Below are 15,224 nucleotides of genomic sequence, written 5' to 3'. Positions count from 1 at the left end.
CCCTCTGGGGAGCACAGCTGGTGGAGTCCAGGATGACCTTTTTTGTTGTTGCTCAGCCACCAAGTCGTGTCCAACTCTTTGCGACCCCAAGGACTGCAGCACGCCAGGCCTCCCAGTCCCTCACCATCTCTGGGAGTTTTGCCCAAGATCATGTCCATTGAATCGGTGATGCCATCCAACCATCTCATCCTCTGTGACTTTGCCAAGAGTCAAATACCACACCAAGACTGTTTTTTTTGTTATTGTTAATTGCTAGAAAAATATTCTGCCTTACCCCAGGGAAGCCATCCAAGTAATTCTGACCTCTCTGGATTTCAAAGAAAGCGTTCAGTCCCTGTTTTCTCCTTGCTTCCAAACAGTCCCTGCCGCTTGAGGGACTGTGGTGAAGGGAGGGCCACAAAATTTGCTCCGGGGGGCTACCAGAGAAAGGCAGTGCCGAGGTTGTGGGCTCACCTCACCTCCACACCGGCTTCAGCCTCCCCTGCCCTCCCCATCACAGCACACTGCTACCCGAATGGCCGCCCGGAGCCTCCAGTTATGTGACTCGGGAGCCTCATTTACAATCACCATTAACCAGAAAAGCCGCATGACTGCTCCGTGCCTGCAGAGCCAAGTGTCGTACAGTGTTCACAGAAACCAGGGGGCTGGAGGCGGCGGCACGGGAAAGCCTTTAGACCGAAGCTCAGAGACTGACTCAGGGACCAGCTTCAGTCCCCCCCATCCTCCTCCTCTGGTCTTCCCCATCCCCCCATCCCCTCCATACCACCCCCATCTAAGGCGCTAATAGAGCCTCCAGCCTAGACAGCAAAGGAAGATGCTGCTATGTCCAGGGGATGGGGGATGGGACCCTCAGAGGTGGCTGTGTCAGGCAGGGCTAAACCCACACCATCTTAACTGCCGGAAACTAGGCATTCAGGCTGAACGCTCCAAGGCCGCCTTTACATGTCTAAAAACAACATTCAGGTCTTTAGCTTCCCTTCGGCTGCCTGCCGCGCTGGGTCAATTGGTGAAAGCCCTGGGGCCGGGACAGGATTTCCAAAGGTTAGCCCCTGAACAGTTGAGGCGCTCGAGGTGAGGTTTGCCTTGGTTCTCCCTTGATGATCCCCTCCCCCAACTCCATGCAGCCCCTACCCCATCCCCACCGTCACTCAGCACACATCCATCCATATGGCTTGGTCTCAGAGTGAGAGGCAGGTGGATGCTGCCAGTCCTGGTACTAAAATGCCCTAATTTTAGATTTAGTGTCTGCTGGGCTTCCCAGGCGGCGCCAGCGGTAAAGGGTCCACATGCTAGTGCAGGAGATATAAGAGATCTGGGTTTGATCCCTGGGTCGGAAAGATCCTCAGGAGGAGGGCATGACAACCCACTCCAGTATTCTTGTCTGGGATATCCCTTGGACAGAGGAGCCTGGTGGGGTCACAAGAGAGTCGGACACAACTGAAGCAACTTAGCACGCATGGGCACTTAAAGCCCACACTGTCCTGTATGTCCCTCCCACTGTGCGCGCGCATGGTTCTGAGTGTGTGTGTGTGTGTGTGTGTCTATAGACTCAAGGTTAATGGGTTACAACGAAACGGGCTCTGGGGATTGGACCCACTGGATGGAGGCATGAATAGCCTCCCAGGAGCGACAGGGAGGTTAGGGCCTTTTGGAAGTTTGCCAGAAAGCCTTTTGCAAGACTTGTTTCAGAACCTGGTTTATCAAGCGCTGTGGTTACAGGGAGGAAGTCTCCTAGCCAGCCCCGGCTCAGCGCCAGTCTGCTTGGGAAGTGCTGAGCTCTGACTCCAGAGGGGCTCTGGCGGCCACTTGAGACCCTTCCCTGGAGAGGCCGGGGTGCACAGACTGGCCAGTCCACTCTTCAAAGGGCAGTGCTGGAGACGGGCAGGAGCAGAGAGGGCTGCCTGGGGCAGGGCATTGTCCAAGCAGTGAGTGTGGATGGGAGAGGAGCCAGGAGAGAAAGGCTTTCTTGGTTTGGAAACAAGCGAAGGACAGGAGAGAGAAAGTGGTGCTAAATCAGGACATGGGCCTGCGCCCTGCTTGGTGCCAGCCTGCAGCCCCTGGGCCACATCTCAGTGACCTCCATGAGCGAGGAAGCAGACAGCTGCCAGGCAAGATCACCAGCTCCTTGGAGGTCACTTTCTGCGGTCTGGGACGGAGAACTGGGGGTCCTGATCCCTTCAAGGAGCCACCTCTACAGGCAGAGACAGACAGACACAGGGCAACACAGAGTGCCATCTGCCGTCCACGGAGCTGGCTCTGCAGTGGATTCTTCTTGAAGCAGAAGAACCTCTTATTTCAAGCCAGCGACTCTGAACACCCCTTTTAAGTACAGTGGGCTTAAGAAGTGTAATGGGTTTAACTGGGTTGGCCTTTGCCTTCCACTTAGAAGCAAGCTTCTAGAACAAGCTTGCTTGAAGGAATCCCAGGTTGCTGAGTAAATCGCCATAATGAGATAGAGAATGAAGGTGACCTATAGAAGCATGGTAAATACACAGTTTTCTCTGCTCAGTAAGTGATTTTTTATTATAACTCAGCACTTGCCTCAGGTCCCGAAGTACTGCTAGCACTCTCAGGAAAGCACAGGAAAGGACAAAGTGCAAAAATGCTTCCACAAAGAAAAACGCAGGCTTCCCAGTTCCTCTTGGAAGCAAACACACAACCTAGAAACTTGAAAGCAAGGTTGCGGTCTCTGTGTCCTTGGTCACTGTGTCACGTACCGGCCTGTCTGTCATACAAAGTTACGGGGAATCGCCGTAGATCAATAGCCATCTGGTTTAACATTGCCGCAACTTTTTTTTCCTTTTAAAAAAGACTTTTTCTTCCTACATGGATTGCAGCTTTTTACATCCAAGGCATATTTCCGTGGGCTGTCTGTGGAAAGGAATGGTTGGAAGGAGCACTTTCTTTTGAGGTTTTATGCAGTTCTTAATATCCAGGATGGAGCAGCAGTGTTTCTAGAGAATTGTGCCTTTAAAAGCTCCAAAAAAAGCTCCAAGCTGTTAGCTCTTAGGTTGGAGAAGCAGGTAGAACTTACCTGCGGGGCCACCTGGAGCATGGATGAGACTGTCACAGAGGCGTCCTGGGCTGATCCTGGCACAGCCTCTGTAAATGCTGCGTGTCCCGTCGCACCCCCTGGTGACATGAGCGTCCCTGAGTTTGATTTGTTTATCTGTGAGGACACTCATCTGAGCAAAATCTCTAAGTGGCTTTTTATGGGAAATGAAAAGTCAAATGAGTATGTACGTGACAAAGTGAGCCATGGAAAACAGCCTCTCAAAGCACATGTCATCTATTTTTATATTACTGCTTATATAGTTTCTAACTTGGCTGAAGGCTTTAAATGACAACTTTTGAAATTCTGAATGCAACTCTACAAATGATGTGCAATAATATAATTTGGGGGGTGGAGGGGAGTATTAATAAAGCCCTTCACAGCCTCACAGAGCCATGGAGGAGGCAGGCTAGAGATTCATTGGCTCATTTTGAAGATGAAGAAGCGAAGGCTCAGAGACACTGAGTCATTCAAGGTCACAGAGCTGGTCAGCACTGACCTCAGGTCTCCAACCCTGACTCTGGACTCCTGGGTTTGGGCAGCAGGACTGCCTGTTAAAATCCAGGCTGACATCACTGAAACAAGCACAGATGATTTTCAGTCCATCCCCTACCAAGATCTTAGCGCCCTGTTCCCCCTCCATCATCAGCTGCAGCCAACAAACCATATAAATCGAAACTTTGGAAACGCTCAGTCTCATAAACAATTTGTAAAGGTTTTAAAATGCAAAGCAGGGATAAACAGAATTTCTTGCCACCGGGAAGTAACAAATGTAAAGTGACAAAATAATGGGAGTTTGAAGGCGGTCCCAAAAGTAGTCATAAAATGGAATTCAGAGTCATATTTTAATACCTACATCATGCACTCACTTTGCAGAGGATGACTGGGGGTGAATTCCCATTTATAGAAGTAAGTAAGCCATGAAGGGAAAAAGAAATAGGGGAATGAGGGGAAGAGGGGAGGGTGGAGGGAGAGAGGGGGAGAGAGAGAGCAGGAGAGAGGCAGAGCAGTTGAGATGGTGTTCAGCACAGCTTGGATCCTGCAGAAAATCACTTCTAGGTCCGGAGCACGATAGTGCTCTCAAGGTAGTCCATCCCCCTTCCATCCAGGACGGGCCTTGGCATACGGCCCCAGGGGCGCCAGGCAGCTGTCCCTCCTGGGGACTTCCGGGAATTGTTGGGGGCGGGGGTGCCAGGAGGTACCCATTAGCACTGGCCTGCAGGGCTCCAGCGGAAGAGAGTCTGACTGCAGGAGTTTATAAAGTGATGAGCAACAAGCACCAAGGCCTGCCCCAGGCAGCGGTCAGAAAGACAGATCGGTGCTCGCAGAGACTGCTCCTTTGCTTAGCTGCAGAGATTCCCTCCCCCCAACCTCCCCCACTTCGCTCAGCCTCGGGTATAATGAGAGCAACTCCCAAACGAGTCCATCGTTTATTCTGGGACGGAGCCCAGGCGGCTGCGACTTTCGCACTGGGGTGCGGGGGAGTTCAGCTGCGTCCTCGCACCGCCCCCTACCGCCCCGCCTGCCCATCTTCCCTCCTCCCCTAGCCTAGCGGCTCTCGGTTCATTTCCCCCTCGTCTCGGCGGGGGATGTGGAGCGGTCCCTCGAGCCCGTGTTGAGGCTGTCCTCTTAAAGGGCGCTGACCTGAAGAGATGTGAGGGCCGCAGCGCCTGCGGTGATCCCGGCAGTGGCGGCTCCAAGCGGGGTTCATTACAATGCTACTGAAACAATCTGCCTGCTCCCGTCCTCGATACACCAGGCGCATCCAGCTCCCAGGAAGCAAAGAAGACTAACTCCTACCTACACCCCCGCCCCGCGCCCCCCAGGCTGAGTCTGAGCACAGGGAAAGCACACTTTGCAGAAAGCGCCCCCTCCCCAGCTCCCAGACCCCTGTCTGGTGCGGGGCGGGGGAGGTTGGGTCCTGTCTCGAGACCCCCCAGCCCAGCTACTTCAGGAGCAACCAGAGGGGCTTCAGAAATCCGTGTGCTTGCCTGCCTGCCTTTCCAGCACACGGGACAGCCTGCAATGTGGGTAACTTTTCAAACCCTCTCTCCTAAACACTTGCCCACAAATATTTGGGAGAGGGAGGGGGACGCCCCCTGCTCCCTCCAACACCCTCACTTCTGACACACACACACACACCCCCACCTCCGACTCCTAGGCTGACAGCGTGGGGTAAAAGAAATAGACGCTGACTCCAGTCGCCCCTGCCAGGCAGGGAAACACACACGGTCGCGAGAGCATCCACACACCCAGAGAGGGAGAAGGAGCCGAGCGCAGGCTCGGGTGCCCAACACCGTCCTGTGTAGCAGGGGGATGACCTTTGCCTGGAGCGCCCCGGGCTCCGTGGGAAGGTCCCTGACGCCACTCCCCCCCCCCCCCCCCCGTCGCCGCCGAGGAAGGATTTGAACCCGAGCCACGGAAACATCAAACAGTAGCCAGCCACTCACCTTTAGGTTGTGCGTGGGGTTTACAACGCAGACAAGTTGCCCGGCGGCGGAGAACACTCGTTTAGCCTTGTTGTGCTGAAAGCGGAGGTGAATGAGATCTAACACAGCCCCAAAGCACTGGGTGAAGAAAAGCATCACAACTTTTTTGGGGGGATGATTGGCACAGGAAGGTGGCGGAGGAAGCCGTTAAGTCCTTGGGCTCTGGAAGGCGCGCAGCCTCTGAGATACTCGCTCCAGCGCGGCTTAGCATGCCTTCATATTCATCATCAAAATAAGACGGTTAGAATCTTGCAGCAGTGAGGCGGCCAATCAAAAGGACAGAAATGTTATCCTTGAGGTGCAGAGACAGCCAATAACAAATGCCTCCTCTACCGAAACTCCCTGATGAATTGAGCCTGGCGGAGAATGTATTATTGAACATTGCCATAGATCAGCACATTGCATTTATCTTGTGATTACAGCCAACCATACATAGTGCCGGGGAGATAGGCTGACAAAATTGATTGCTTAATGTGTCTCATTTATTAATTGACTTAATTTAACATGAGAGCCTTTCTTAATGCGCTGGCAAAAACGTGAAGCATTTAAACCGCCAAATAGTAAAACACCCGGCTCCAAAGTAGGCAGATGGATAAGGCAGATCGTGGCTCCGATTCACCAGAGCTGCTTGGGAGAAAATCAAATATTACAAGACTCCTCCGATTCCAGATAAGGATTTGGCAGCGGCAGAATCGTGCATCTTTCAATCTTGAGCTCTTGCGATTTGGATTTCAGCCGCTTGATAAATCTTACTCTCCAGTCTTTATCAAAGAGAAAAGCATTCCTGACAAATGCGTTTGGAGTTGGAGGGGGGAAAATGTGTGTGTATATCCGTAATACTGTAATTACTGAAGCCTGAAAGTATTAAAGCATAAAAGTGTACAGTGTATGCTTCTAAAAATAATGAAATCCCTGGTGCATGAATGCACACACAGAGGAAAAAGCTACACGGAGAGGACAGCAGCTTGTAAATCAGCAAAATAATTACAGATGCGGAGGGCTTTTGCTTGTCATTCATTTGCATACTGGTGGGCAGCAAATTGCTAATTAACCACTAGATTGTTGGAGACATTAAAATAGAGATTAAGAGCACACATACCACAATACCACATCGTTTGCTTGTCTCTGTGAGTGCCAGCAGCGCATTTCTGTGCTGGAGCAGGCAGAGGGCATTCCAGTCCTCAGACTGCACTCCGTCTCTCTTCAGAACCGGGCTGGTGGGGGTGCTTAAGCCCACCGACTTGTTCTGGAAGAAGGCTGTGAGCGGTGCATGAGGAGTCTTAGAGTTTGGGGCGGACAAGCTCTGATGACTTAGTCGTTCTTTGGGGCTCACGCAGGAGAGTGGCGTGTGTTGTGTTTCCCATCCTCTGGCTGTTTCTCTGGTGGGAAGTCAGCCTACACCCAGCGAGCCTGGGTGAGTATCAGGCTTGGGTGTGAATTACACCCAGAGTGTGAGAGCACATTGCTTCTTCCTGAATGGCTCTCGCTCCACTCGAGCTGCCGTGCTTGAGCTGTGATGTAGGCAAAGCTTACACACAGCTGGGACAGTGACATCTGTAATCTGGTAAGGCAATTAAACCAGCTACTGATTAAAGTATAGAGAGAAAAAAAAAATGTACGGGTTTCCTGAAACCAGGACAAAGCCCAGGTGTTCATTTTCAATTGAGTTTAAAACCAAACCAATGTTTTCAGAAACGGATAAGCCAAGAGCCTGTTAAAATGGAAACTGTACTTTCTAAAATAATTGCACTGGCGCAAAGTTAGAAGATGACAACATTTGAACTGATTAGAACCGCATCAGTGTGATACTTTTATAGGATGTGAGTCCCTGGACCAATGTGTTCATTATATGCTCAGTTGCTTCAGTCATGTCTGACTCTGGGACTCCATGGACTGTAGCCTGCCAGACTTCTCTGTCCCTGGGATTTTCCCGGCAAGAGTACTGGAGTGGTTTGACATGCCCTCTTCCAGGAAATCTTCCCGACCCAGGGATTGAACCTGCATCTCCTGCATTGAAGGCAAATTCTTTCCTGCTGAGCCACAGGGGAAGCCCCGTTCATTGTACGATTCATAAATAAGAGTTGCTGGTCTATACTGCTGGAGTTCTTTTTCTTTGGTTTTCATTTTCCAGAACAAGCTTTTAGCAGGAAAGCCTTCAGTATTCTTTTATTGTCTTCCTTAAAAATATAAAAATAAAAGTTAGCATATACTCCCATAGATTCCTTAAAGACGTAGTTAATAATTCAGAAGGTCCAAACTTTCTCTTTCTACATCCTTTGTTAGAATGGAATTATTATGCAGTTTGTTTCTCCCTTTTTGTAACCTCAGACAGGTTTCTTGAAACCTCACTGAAGCTCAGTTTCCACTCCTGTAGCATAGGGATAATAGCAACTTATTTCTCTCTCAAGGTTACTGGGAAGACTAAGATATGATGTATCTGGAAGAACCCAGCCCAGTGCCTGATTCAAAGCAGCCTCTCAATTCTTGAGCCTGCTGCTGCTTGAGTGTCTTTAGTGGAAGAGTGATTATTTCCAGAATGCTTTTCCTTCCTGCTCTGTGAGTTATTTTCCCCCAGGGATGTTCACCCTACCATCCAGTGCCGTGGAAGCGCTGGGCATGATAAGAACAGACTTGACTCTTGCTGTTTTTTTTCCTCTAGCTGGGTCTTGGTTGCTGCACACAGACTTTCTCTAGTTGCGGCAAGTGGGGTCTCCTCTCTAGTTGTGCTGAGTGGGCTTCCCATTGCTGTGACTTCTCTTGTTGTGCAGCACAGTCCCTAGAGGGCGGGCTTAGCTGTTGCGGAGCATGGACTTGGTTGCTTGGAGGCAGGTGGGATCTTCCTAGATCAGGGATTGAACTGGTGTCCCCTGCATTGCAAGACAGATTCTTAACCACTGGACCACCAGGGAAGCCCTTGCTACGTTCTTAAGTGTATTACTTGATATCAGCTGGACACTGGGCATGGGAATGAGGCCTGAAGGGCTAAGGAGTGCATATTGACATCAGTGACTGACTAAGCAGTGTCACAGATCTGCTAGTAAGGATGCTTTTTCTTAACCCCAGACCTGACCTCTTGTTCTAACTCTCTACCCCCAAACTGGTTTGCATCACTCTATTTTTGAATATTAAGCTTATCCATCTGTTCTCAGAATCAGTCCTCAAAATAATCATCCATGGGGAAATGTCTGAAGCTAACCCTGGTAACAGATTCTCATGGTTGATGTGCCCAAAATACGTTGGCACAAACAAGCTTTCAAGTAGAGATTTAAAACTGTTTTGTCTCTTGCCACTAAGTTGGCCCCTTGGCGGTAGCCACACCAACCCTCTCCTGCTGTACCGCAATGCCTAAGGTTTCCCCTTCACCTCCTTAGCAACCAGATTTACATTTTATCTGGACCAGAAAGTCTCAGAGATTGGTAATTAGACAAATTTGACTTGGAAGCCTACATTGCTACTTACTGCTACTTTGGGCAGATTATGTGATCTCACTGATGGTTAGTTTTGTTTGTCTGTAAAAGTGAAGCTAATGACTCCCTTGAAAAGTAGCTTAAAGATGAAGCAAGATAATATAAGTAAAATAATCAGCCCAATGACTGGTTTTAATAATAACTTTAGTGAGAAGGTACTATCATTACTATCATCTTCCCATCAAAATTATTTTTGTCCAAGTCAACCCAAAGTTCTGGTGAGCATGTGGAACGACCAAAATTCTCACGCCCTGCTGGAAACCACTTTGGAAAACTGCTTGGAAGCATCTAGTGAAGCCAAATATATGGGTACCCTACAATCCTGAAAGGTGAAAGGGTTAGTCGCTCAGTTAGTAAAAGAGTTGGTCTGACTCTTTGCGACCCCGTGGACTATAGCCTGCCAGGCTTCTCTGTCCATGGGATTCTCCAGGAAAGAATACTGGAGTGGGCTGCCATGCCCTACTCCAGGGGATCTTCCTGACCCAGGGATCGAACCCGGGTCTCCTGCACTGTGGGCAGACTCTACCACCTGAGCCACCAGGGAATCTGAGGACGACCAGCAAACCCCCAGAAGCCTAGGAGGAGGCGTGGAACAGTTTCTCCCTCACAGACTCCAGGAGGAACTGACCCTGAGGGCACATCGACCTCAGACTTCTCAGACATTCCAGAGCTGTCCTATAGACGCCTGCCGTGAAAGCCAGTCAGATTGTGTTACTTTGTTATGCAGCCCAAGAGAACAATACAATGGGTTGTATTGTATTGTATCCATTTGGTGGAAATTCTTTAGGCTGTGAACTTAAAAAAAAAATATATATATATGTTTATTTATTTTGGGCGGTGCTGGGTCTTTGTTGCGGCCTTTCTCCAGCTGTGGCCGGGGGGACTGCTCTTCGTTGGGGCGCGAGGGCTTCTCACTGTGGCAGCTTCTCTCGTTTCAGAGCTGAGGCTCCAGGGCGTGGGCTTCAGTAGTTGCAACGTGTGGGCTCAGTAGTTGTCATGCATGGGCTTCATTGCTCCACAGCGTGTGGGATCTTCCAGGACCAGGGATCGAACTCTTGTCCCCGGCATTCGCAGGCAGATTCTTATCCACTGTACCACCAGGGAAGTGTGGCTATGAACTAATGATCAGTGCATTTTTCTGTATGTGAGATATTTGCCCCAAATATATTGAAATAACGTGTGGATGAGCAAATAATCGAATTTTGAAGTACTGGAATATTCATAACGATTTAAAAAGACTATTGAAGTAATCACAAAGGAAAATACTTGATTACATAAAATACTAAACTCTACATCAAAAATAATGTCTAACAACTAACATTGAAAAAAACTCAAAATATTGAGGGATATATTTGTAGCAGTTATAACAACAACAGATTCATAAATGAATGATAAATGTTCAATAGAACTAGAAATCAGAGACGTGCATGAAGCAAGATAGCATCTTTTATGTGTCAAACTGGCACTTCTTATTTTTAAACAATCATATTCAGGGCTGGTAAATCTTTACTGAGATTGACATTCTCCTCTGCAGCTGATGAGACTAATAATAACAAACATTTGAATTCGTGATAGGGGGCTTCCCTGGTGGCTCAGTGGGAAAGAGCCCACCTGCCAATGTGGGAGGCATGGGTTCAAGCCCTAGTTGCGGAAGATCCCACATATCCCACATACCAGGGGACAAATAAGCGTGTGCACCACTATTGAGCCTGTGTCCTAGACCCTGGCACTGTGGCTACTGAAGCCCGCCTGCCCTGGAGCCTGTGCTCTGCAACAAGAGGGGCCACCGGAGGGAGAAGCCCCCTCACTGTGACAAAGAGGAGCCCCCACTTGCTCTAACTAGAGAAAATCCCACACAGCAACGAAGCCCCAGCACAACGAAATTAAACAAGTAAAATGGTTAAAAAATTAGTTAAATGCTTGGTAGACATCAGGCAGTATGCTAAATAGTTGGCCTGTGAGTTCAAGTACATCTACAGTGAAATATCTTATTTTCCTCTTCTCAACAACCCCATCAGACATTTTAAAAGAAGTAAATTGGCAGAAGTACCACACAGAAGTACCAAAAAAGATGTCCTTTTCATCACAGGGGACTGGAATGCAAAAGTAGGAAGTCAAGGGATACCTGGAGTAACAGGCAAATTTGGCCTTGAGTACAAAATGAAGCAGGGCAAAGGCTAACAGAGTTTTGCCAAGAGAACACACTGGTCATAGCAAACACCCTCTTCCAACAACACAGGAGAAGACTCTACACATGGACATCACCAAATGGTCAATACTGAAACTGGATTGATTATATTCCTTGGAGCTAAAAGATGGAGAAGCTGTATACAGTCAGCAAAAATAAGACCAGGAGCTGACTGGCTCAGATAATGAACTCCTTATTGCCAAACTGAGACTTATATTGAAGAAAGTAGGGAAAACTACTAGACCATTCAGGTATGACCTAAATCAAATCCCTCACTATTATAAAGTGGAAGTGACAAATAGATTCAAGGGATTAGACCTGATACAGTGCCAGAAGAACTACGGACAGAGGTTTGTGACATTGTACAGGAGGCAGGGATCAAGACCATCCCCAAAGGAAAAAAAAAATGCAAAAAGGCAAAATGGTTGTCTGAGGAGGCCTTACAAATAGCTGTGAAAAGAAGAGAAGGGAAAAGCAAAGGAGAAAAGGAATGGCATACCCATTTGAATGCAGAGTTCCAAAGAATAGCAAGGAGAGATAAGAAACCCTTCCTCAGTGATCAGTGCAAAGAAATAGAAGGAAACAATAGAATAGGAAAGACTAGAGATCTCTTCAAGAAAAATTAGAGATACCAAGGGAACATTTCATGCAAAGATGGGCTCGATAAAGGATAGAAATGGTATGGACCTAACAGAAGCAGAAGATATTAAGAAGAGGTGGCAAGAATACACAGAAGAACTATACGAAAAAGATCTTCATGACCCAGATAATCATGATGGTGTGATCACTCGCCTAGAGCCAGACATCCTGGAATGCGAAGTCAAGTGGGCCTTAGGAAGCATCACTACAAACAAAGCTAGAGGAGGTGATGGAATTCCAGTTGAGCTATTTCAAATCCTGAAAGATGATGCTGTGAAAGTGCTGTACTCAATATGCCAGCAAATTTGGAAAACTCAGCAGTGGCTACAGGACCGGAAAAGGTCAGTTTTAATTCCAATTCCAGAGAAAGGCAATGCCAAAGAATGCTCAAACTACTGCACAATTGCTAATAAAGTCTCACGATAATAAATAATAAATAAATAAATAATAAATAATCTCACAAGCTAATAAAGTAATACTCAAAATTCTCCAAGTCAGGTTTCAGCAGTATGTGAACTGAGAACATCCAGGTGTTCAAGTTGGTTTTAGAAAAGGCAGAGGAACCAGAGATCAAATTGCTAACATCCGTTGGGATCGTTGAAAAATCAAGAGAGTTCCAGAAAAATATCTATTTCTGCTTTATTGACAATGCCAAAGCCTTTGACTGTGTGGATCACAATAAACTGTGGAAAATTCTTCAAGAGATAGGAATATCAGACCACCTGATCTGCCTCCTGAGAAATCTGTATGCAGGTCAAGAAGCAACAGTTCAAACTGAACATGGAAAAACAGACTGGTTCTAAATTGGGAAAGGAGTACATCAAGGCTGTATATTGTCACCCTGCTTATTTAACTTATATGCAGAGTACATCATGAGAAATGCCAGGCTGGGTAAAGCACAAGCTAGAATCAAGGTTGCCAGGAGAAATATCAATAATCTCAGATATGCAGATGACACCAATGTTATGGCAGAAAGCAAAGAAGAACTAAAGAGCCTCTTGAGGAAAGTGAAAAAGGAGAGTGAAAAAGTTGACTTAAAACTCAATATTCATAAAATTAAGATCATGGCACCAGTTTCATCACTTCATGGCAAATAGATGGGGAAACAATGGAAACAGCAACAGACTTTATTTTCTTGGGCTCCAAAATCACTGTAGATGGTGACTGCAACTGTGAGATTAAAAGACGCTTCCTCCTTGGGAGGAAAGTTATGACCAACCTAGACAGCATATTACAAAGCAGAGACATTACTTTGCCAACAAAGATCCGTCTAGTCAAGGCTATGGTTTATCCAGTAGTCATGTATGGATGTGAGAGTTGGACTGTGAAGAAGGCTGAGTGCTGAAGAATTGATGCTTTTGAACTGTGGTGTTGGAGAAGACTCTTGAGAGTCCCTTGGACTGCATGGAGATCCAAACAGGCCATCCTAAAGGAAATCAGTCCTGAATATTCATTGAAGGACTGATGCTGAAGCTGAAACTCTAATACTTTGGCCACCTGATGTGAAGAACTGATTCATTTGAAAAGACCTTGATGCTGGGAAAGATTGAAGGTTGGAGGATGAGATGGTTGGATGGCATCACCGACTCAATGGGCATGAGTTTGAGCAAACTTTAAGAGTTGGTGATGGACATGAAGCTTGGTGTGCTGCAGTCCATGGGGTCACAAAGAGTTGGACACAACTGAGCAGCCGGACTGAACTGAACCACATGGATTAGATTGAAAGGGGCCAAATTAGTATAAAATTGATAAGAAGCCTTTGGACCCTGAGCTCCTATTGGTAGGAAGCAAACCGAGAAACTTTTGAGCAGAAAACATGGGCTACCTTTTATAAAAAAGAAAAGATGACCTCCAGGGTGGAAACAAGAGCTCAGAGGCTGGAGTTGAAAGTTGTGGAGACTCATTTTCAGACCTGGAGTCCTAGACAAGGAACTTTCAACATAGAAAGTGAGAGCCATGACTCTGTATGATTTTTGAGGCTTCATTACCCAAGGCATTGCCATTCATACCTTGCATTTTTCAACAGCTCACTTTGAGAGAAGCCAGAAAGCATGCTTTCTGGACCCTCCAGACCCTGAGAAACTTAGACCCAGACCCTGCAGCTAAGCTACTAATGATTTGCTAATTCACAGATACTGTGATACATATGTGTGTTTGTGGTGGCTTTGAACCATTAGTTTTGGGGTAATTCAATGTGTGCGTATTGTTGATGAAGCAAATGACTAATTCTGGTGGTGTCATTGATGTAAGAGAAAGGAACCACAGGTATAAGATTGATGAGGTTAAAAAAATACTGTAATCTTGAATTCAAACGGCAGTCATTGCAATGGTGTATTTTATGTTAGGGAACAGACACAGCAGAAGGGGGAGAGAAAGACGAGGAGGGGGAGGGGAAAGCCAAAGCAAAGTTCCTTAATTCTGTCCACAGAAAAGACCTTGAAAATGAATACCTTAAAACCCAGCTTCTATATAAAATTTCCCACTGAAAAGCAAACAAACTGCATCTGTTTAAAGAAATGGCCAGCTCTAGATCTGGAAGAGCAAATGTTTAAGATAAGCGTGGATCATCCGATAACAACAGGAAGCAAGGATGCAGCTTGTAAAAAGCATTAGGAAAAAAAGCTAGGATCTGTTTAAGGATTTAGAAAGAAAAGTGAAGAGGCTCCCACTGGCTGCAGATGGGACTGTTGGCACATGATTAAGAATAATAACTGCAATGGACTGAAACACATCAAATATGTTTAAATCCACGCATTCATAATGATGCTAGAAAAACTAATTAGTTCCATTTGCATGGTGCTTGGCACTTAATTCATTATTTTGATAACTGGCAAATAAAGGGAATAAATTACACATTTATCCTGCCTTCTATGAGCTATGCCTCAATATAATTAGAGTCAATGAAGAGAAGTTTCTCTTTATAACTTCAGTTAACGAATGTAGGAAGAGTGGTAAAGTGAAAATATTCACCTGTTTGAAATTCCTAATGAAATAATGAATCTGGGCAGTGATCATCTTTGGCTTCTGACATCACGGAAGGACAACCAGGTATTGGGTACCTCCTGGGAAGTGTCAACAAAGCAGTCCTACCAAGGTAACAACATGAATCTGATCAAACTTTGTGATGTAGCTAACATTTTTTAGAGAATATAGGGGATAGAGGAATATGATCAATGACAAAATAGAATATGATAAATGACAAAATGGGGAGATCCTATTAGCAAAATCCAGGTCATTGGAAACTCTACAGGAAAAATGACCAGTTTATTTAATAAATAAAACAGTGCTTAGAGAGAGAAGGATGGTGGAAAGGAGAGAGAGAGAGAGACATCATGTTTCAAATAGTTTTTTAAATGTACAAAAATGCCCAGTGTATATTAAATTGGGAA

At 46.7% G+C, this 15,224-nt stretch overlaps 1 protein-coding gene across 1 annotated transcript in view; it reads right to left on the bottom strand.

Moving 5' to 3' along the window:
* Nucleotides 1-5,732, bottom strand: part of SIAH3 (siah E3 ubiquitin protein ligase family member 3) — a 70,571-nt gene extending 64,839 nt beyond the window's left edge. Inside the window, exon 1 of the mRNA XM_013968151.2 lies at nt 5,503-5,732. Within this exon, the coding sequence (XP_013823605.2) occupies nt 5,503-5,637 (135 nt within the window). The 5' untranslated portion in view covers nt 5,638-5,732. The remainder of the gene's footprint in view (nt 1-5,502) is intronic.

Source organism: Capra hircus, chromosome 12, assembly GCF_001704415.2.
Source record: "Capra hircus breed San Clemente chromosome 12, ASM170441v1, whole genome shotgun sequence".
In the NCBI taxonomy this organism is placed as follows: Eukaryota; Metazoa; Chordata; class Mammalia; order Artiodactyla; family Bovidae; genus Capra; species Capra hircus.
Note: the sequence above shows the minus strand (reverse complement) of the source record. Positions and strands in the feature narration are given on the sequence as shown.